This window comes from Morone saxatilis, unplaced genomic scaffold (assembly GCF_004916995.1).
Source record: "Morone saxatilis isolate NCDOM2014 unplaced genomic scaffold, NCSU_SB_2.0 Contig23, whole genome shotgun sequence".
NCBI lineage: Eukaryota > Metazoa > Chordata > Actinopteri > Moronidae > Morone > Morone saxatilis.
Window position 1 is genome coordinate 17,061,500 of NW_023339796.1, and position 6,803 is coordinate 17,068,302.

The 6,803-nt window shown below is 42.7% G+C and overlaps 1 protein-coding gene across 6 annotated transcripts in view; it reads right to left on the bottom strand.

Annotated features, from left to right (window-relative positions):
* Positions 1 to 6,803, bottom strand: part of tbl1xr1b (tbl1x receptor 1b) — an 18,587-nt gene that overhangs the window by 447 nt on the left and 11,337 nt on the right. For 5 of the 6 annotated variants that reach the window (XM_035670958.1, XM_035670957.1, XM_035670959.1 and 2 more), the window contains 9 exons: positions 6,506 to 6,647; positions 6,027 to 6,090; positions 5,826 to 5,923; positions 4,805 to 4,865; positions 4,533 to 4,654; positions 4,267 to 4,341; positions 3,985 to 4,112; positions 3,057 to 3,222; positions 2,646 to 2,747 (listed from right to left, as the gene is read on the bottom strand). In XM_035670958.1, coding sequence (XP_035526851.1) covers positions 2,646 to 2,747; positions 3,057 to 3,222; positions 3,985 to 4,112; positions 4,267 to 4,341; positions 4,533 to 4,654; positions 4,805 to 4,865; positions 5,826 to 5,923; positions 6,027 to 6,090; positions 6,506 to 6,647 — 958 coding nt within the window. Of the gene's footprint in view, positions 1 to 2,645; positions 2,748 to 3,056; positions 3,223 to 3,980; positions 4,113 to 4,266; positions 4,342 to 4,532; positions 4,655 to 4,804; positions 4,866 to 5,825; positions 5,924 to 6,026; positions 6,091 to 6,505; positions 6,648 to 6,803 lie in introns of those variants that run through there. The other variant, XM_035670960.1, reaches the window with a different exon arrangement.

Sequence of the window (6,803 nt, forward strand, 5' to 3'; positions counted from 1 at the left end):
GTTGGTGTGCGGAGGCCTTAAAGTGAAGCTGGTGCCAAGTGTCTTAAAACCTGCATTCTATGTAAAGGCCAGCAGAGGGAGCTCCATTCGCTGCAATAAAACACTGATACCATACAGTCTTAGGGAGAAAGGAGCGAACTTCTCACCTGATTTATTAGTTTAGTAAACAGGTTTCTAATCAGTGTATGCTCTCAATCTCTAGTTTCAAGTATTCTTCCACACAACACAATGTTCATTTAGTAAATTATGGTCAGATTTAGAGTAAAATATATGATAAAGCTGCATATGCTTTTGGGCGCGGCTACCTTGTCATTGACAGGTCACTCAGTTATTCATGAATTATCAATGGCTCAAGGTCTTAACATAAGATAAAATATTTTGTTAATCTGTTGACAATATGCTACAGAAGGAACTGAACAGAACTAATGAGCTACTGTTAAATGTTAACATTTTGTTTTCCCCACTGTACTGAAAACATATCACACCATGACCTCAAAACCGAGGTACATACTGAACTGTGAAGTCTACACACACACTCATTTTTCATATCAACTCCTTTCAGGCTCTGTCAGTTTACTGGGAAGCGTCAGTGAATAGTGATCTTCAGGTCTCTTCAGACTTTCAGTGGGGGTTCAACAGAGAACTTAATGACTTTCAGATACTTGGTCCCAAACCACCTCAGGGTGTCTTGGCTGTCTGTTGTGCTGAAATGTGCACTCTGAAGCAGGTTTCTTTCAAGGGTCTCTGCATCAGTCTCTCATCGTGTCTCCCAGTCCCTGATTCTAAGAGGCATACTCATAGCAAAAAATATTCTTAAAGGGATCCGATTACCAGGTGACCCCAGGTAGGACTTTGCATTCAGGTCAATAAGCAACATTTTTGTCAAACTTTTAAATTATGTTCCTCAGATTCATCTTAAATATTACTTGGCACACAACCAGATGGCTGTAATATCCCTTTAACTCTCCAAGAGCTTTTGTCTAGCTACTCAACCATAAACGCCTGACTGATGGAGTGTTGCAATCACGTCCCTGATCTTGGCCCTTCTTACCAGTCTGCTGTATTTGGCCGGACATTCAAACACTCCTCGGGTCAATGCTTTAAACCAGTTTCATCTCAAAGGTTTAAGGAGCGTTCTTGGGAATCTGGCTCACACCAGCTTACAAACTTTTCTTACAGCTAGAACTACAGCAGTCCCTGACTAAAGACTTTCCAAGTCGACCAACTTGCGAGAAACTCACTCCTCTCCATCTCTCCCTTCATGCTTCTCCTGTCCCTGTCCGAACCCGCTGTGTCTAGTCCTGGTTGGAGCCACTGTAAATCAGGGCCTTGGTCACTGGGAGGCTGCTGAGCTTTTGTTTTTCTGAACTTATCCGACTAATGAAAAGTGTGTCGACTAAGACTCCTCTCATCTTCTACTCGACTATTAGGGGACAGAGGTAATAGTGCCGCTGCTCCACTGTACGGGAGCATTGTTGTATCCCACTTAGTTACAGTAAAAAAAGGACAAAGATTGTATGTCGATATTGTTCAACTGAAGTCCGGTACATCTGTGGAAATACTTCAGAAGTGCTCATTTACAACGGCATCTCTCGACGATTAGCAGAAGGGACAAAAACAGACCAGAAGGCAAGTCCTTCTCCCCACAGCGTTCAGGCAGCCTCTGAACGCTGTGCTGCAGATTCAGACCAAAGTAATAACTGACGTGTTTATCTCAGATGCAGATATGGGACTATGCCTAGGCTAGAGGGTACTGGACTTTAACATATGGACAAAGTTCATTGAGGTCCACTGGAATGTGCCCTCACGTGCATCTGAGTCTGCTGAGCCTGCCCTGTACAAACAAGCACAAGCAGCAGATACTTAGGAATACTTTTTTACAATGGACCATTACTGACATCTGTGTCATTTATTTTTTCTTATTTACAATATTCCAGTATTTAACTTCCTTAATTGTTAAAGTAAGAATTATGGCAAATAAGCCACTGCTGAATTTGTACATTTTTCAACTTAAATGGTATTTTAAATTAAAATTGTTTAACCTGTGGTACCAAAAACGTACTGAAACATGACCCCAAAAGCAAGGTAGATAACCCAACTGTAAATCTTGTGTACCGCTACACTCCTAGTGAGCAGTAGTCGACCGTGACTGATTTTTCAGACACTAATGGCTCTATCTAGTGTTAACTAACGGCACTGCAACATCAACTATTATGTTACATTTTCATTCAATTTGAGGTTACGTTTCAAGCAGTAAACTCAGATTAAGATCCAACAGTCAGCACAACAGTGTATAAATGCTGGTCAGTCCATAAACAATCTTAAGTGACTGGTTGCACATGTCCACTGAGCTACATGTACATGTTTGATAAATGAAACAAAGAAGCCCCATGTCATAAGTCAAGCTCATTAACTTTTATCCCCAGCAGAACCAGGTTTAATATCAGTGTCATCCACGATTCAGACCAGAGGCACTTTATGGTGCCAGCTTACCTGGGTCGAACGTTTAATACACACAGCTGACCCACAATCTTCCTGGGTCAGCAGTCCGATGTGGAAGTTGTACATAGGGGCCAAAGTGTGTGTGGGTGGCTACTACTTTTAGTTAATGATGTGTGACGAAGAGCTCAGGCAGCACAACTCACCGATCCATCTGACGCACTAGCTCCTACTTTGTCCCCTGTGGCGTTCCAGCACACCTCGAAGATCCCTCCTGTCCCCCGGTAGCTGTGGACTAAAGCCCCCGTCTGAGGAAACAAACACATACACATTAGTAATGCTCAGCAACGTCTTTACCCTATGTATTTATACCACCTGTTATAATGGCTATAATATAATGGCTATTGTTCATTAGTGGCAGTGTGATGAGCACCAGCCAAATGCTGGTAAAATATGAAAGTGGTTGGTAGATTTCAGACACAAATTCATGATAGAAAGAATAACTGGTGAGTTTTAACATTTATCTGGCAGTAGCTAATAGATGTTTTATCATTTAAAAGAAAAGGTAAACTTTGCACCCTGGTGTGTGGTTATAATTTGAAAGTATTATCCCAGACCTGAGTGTTCCAGATGTGGACACACTTGTCGAAGGAGCCGCTGGCCAGGTGCCTGCCATCAGGGCTGAAGGCCACGCTGTAGACAGGCTCCTGATGGCGGGTCAGCGTGTGGATACACACACCACGCTCCACGTCCCACAGACGCACTGTTGAGTCAAATGATGCGCTGGAAAGAGGGGACGAGAAGAGGAGTGAGTCAAGTGGCCAAGAGTCATGCCGCATTAAAATGAACTGCTAACTAAAGTGAACATGACCCAGCCTTTTCATTCAATTGTGTTTTCTTCTTCTACTGAGACACAGAGATACTGTCTTATAAATATGTGGGTGGCAATGTCCGTTTGTCAATTCTCCTCAGGGACCTCAGGATGTTAGGGTTGTTCAGGAGGAAAGCCCACTCTTATCTGTCGACCCTGCATTATTTCCTCAGGGTCATTCAAGGGTGCATCTGAAAAGATTCGAGCTGGCCGTGTGGTGACTTACAATAGTCATTCAGCCAATAGGTTAAGACGTAACTTAGTGATACTAACATCTGCAGAGCAAAGTCTGGTGCCTGAGTTGAATAGACCAAGTCAAACCTGAATATTATATGAGCAGCAGCCCTGAGGTCACTGTCAAATATTTTATTCATGAAGTTCTATCAAGGAATGGCACTGCTACCAAGAACAGTGGATACAGAACTTGTTCAACTTATTAAAAATGCAGCAATAAAGATTCATTGAGACTATTCTGATATCGCCTCAAAATTATGAAAACATATTCATGAGAAAATGTAGGTTTTTTCTTAATATTCCAATTTATTTATAGTATTTTTAAAAAAAATAGTGTTTGTGTCATCATTCCTCTATAAATACAAAACTACTCTGTAGCATATGAGGTCAAATGACACAAGGAGAGTGAGAGGGGTTCAGTTGCTGCTTTGAGGCCTTACCTGGCCAACATGAGGTTGGCGCTAGGGTTGTTGGTCCCGGGGCCTGTGGGGCTCCACTTGATGGTGTAGATTTCTTTACTGTGGGCCTGAAGGTCATGGACACACAAGTCCTGCTTCATACTCCAGATCTATGCCAGAGAGGAAGAAGCCAGCTGTTACTATGGCTTTTATTACAGATGACCTCAACACATCCAATCAGGTGTTTGTCTGATTCAGGTCCATTTCTGTGCTTATCTTAGCCATTGAGTCACTGTATTACATCTGCATGTTATGTGGACTGACCTTCAATGTCATGTCATCCGAGCAGGAGGCCAGCAAGCTGCCAGTGGGATCCCACTTGATGGCATTCACCTCATTCTACAAAATAAAAACATTATTGAGCTGTGAAGATATGCACCTTANNNNTCCATCAGATGCTACAGTGAGTCACATTCAGGATTCATATTAGCTATCCCACAATGCTTCAAGTACAGGAGTGTATTCAGAAGGTTTCCCTTTCCCTCCCTGTCAGAAAGCTCACACACCCACACACAGTAGTCCTGTCTTACCGTGTGTCCCTGGAAGGTCTTGACAGGTCTGTCCTGACCCAGCTTACACACATGGATGCACATGTCTGTGCTGCAGGAGGCAAACGTGTTGTTGCTCTGCCAGTCTACGTCCAGAGCCGGTGCTGTTGGGGGGCGGAGACAGAGTTTAGGGCCGCTGCAGCAGTGAGGTAGATTTTCCATTGCCACATTTAATCTGATAATTTTATAAATGGAAAAAAAACACTCTTGCATGAAAGGGCATGTGGAACAATCGAGCAACTCCTGTCACTCACCCGAGTGGAAAGGAAATTGTTGCTTCGCCTCTCCTGTGTGTGCGTCCCAGATAATTGTGGTCTGTGTGAAGGAGGAGATTTTCATTATTTATGCTAAAATTAATATTGATCATGTTAGAAAGTCAACAAATACATCACATACATTAACACAAAAGTGTTCTTAATACCGAGCACAGGTTGAGGAGGAGACACGAAAGTTCATATATGACACACACACCTAAGGCCTTTACATACTTGCAAGATATCAAGGCGACACTGTATGTCATTATACTTTAGGTCACTAGATGGCAATGTTGAACAATGTCCACAAATTGTTGTAATTTTGTGACAGGACGTCAGCGTGTCTATCTGACTTTCTGTCAGTCCTTAACATTTTGTGTTGGTGTAAGCAGTCTCTGACATGTAGGTCTACACTGAGGACAGCACACAATATCTGCCCAGACCTGTCTGTGGTCCACCCGCATGCTAACAGATGTCAGCATATGAATTCACAGTAGGCAAGGGACAAGATCCTGGTTTCCGTTTGTATTTTGAGTAGCTTTGATTGTTAGTATTTGAGTGGGTTTTGGTTGCAAATAAAAGTAATAAGTACTGCACAGATTAGATTGAACCCATTGGCTATGATCTGATGACAATTTTGCTTTTTATCAGCTTTTAAAAAAAAAATATATCTGCATTCATGCCTCAAGGCGTTGATTATTTCGGCTTTATCATCCTAGAAAACTGTTGCTTCCTGGAAAACAGTTTACAGAACAAAAGAAACATCACATATTTTCCGACAATCCCACAGCTCCCATCAGACTGCCAAACTGATATCACATTTAGCATCATCCCTCACTTTGTTACATCCCACCTCAACATCCTGTCTCCATGGAGAATATGTCAAATTCTAATTTGAAAGCAGATTTAAAGTGGTAACTCTGAATACGGAATAAGCGGCAATGCCCCCAAGAGCAGCCCAGATGCATTTATCAAACTTATTCAACTCTAAAGTTAAAAGCTAAAACTCAATGGGACTTACCTTGTCTACACCAGCACTGAGGATGAAGTTTCCTTTTTTATTCCACTTGAGTGCAAATATAGGACCTTTATGCTGACCCAAAGTACTGGCCAGGTTTCCTAAAAATATAAAAATGCAACACAACTTGGAAAGAGAGCAGAAACATTTAACCATCCATGCATCTTTGCAAAGCTACGATGAAGCGAAAGAGAAGAGTCTTACCATCTTTTGTCCATATTCTAGCAAAGCCATCATATGAGCCTGTTGCTAGCAAGGTTCCCTCACTCTGCGAGAAAGAGAGAGATGATTTACTTGCATTCACGCTTTCTCAGTTTTATTTGCAGATTCTGATCCAAGTAGGACTGTGCCTTATTTTACAGGTATATCCGCGTTGTTTGTTAATGAGGCTCACATTTAGAAGCAAGTCGTTAATGACAGATAAAATATTAGCTGATTTAGCGTTGTGCACTGACTTGTACTACTCAGACAAAAAATAGTTTGCAGCTGAGCAACATAAAGGCCTTTTCCTCTGTGAGAGTGACTCGCCCCCATATATCTGGTTTGAAGGAATGCCTTTAACAGAAGTAGCGGTCATAGGCGCGCGCACACGCACACACACACACACTTGATTAGATTACTAAAATGTGCACTCAATGGAACAGACACACACACTCACTGTTCAACTACACACACACACTCACATTCCAGTCTAGTGAGGTGACGTCTTTGTTGCTGGGTACGTCCTGGCCCCCTTCCCGTATGCAGTGCCTCAGAACCAGCTGGGTGGATCCGCCTGTGCTGTTCTCACTCAGGTTCCAGATCCTTGCAGTTGAGTCCCCGGACCTGCCCGAACCAACACACGCACACACACACAAACACACACAGATACAGACAAAGACACACACACACACACACACACACACACACACACACAGAGACACACACACACACACACAGTAACACACACACACACAGACACACAGACAGAGACACACAGAC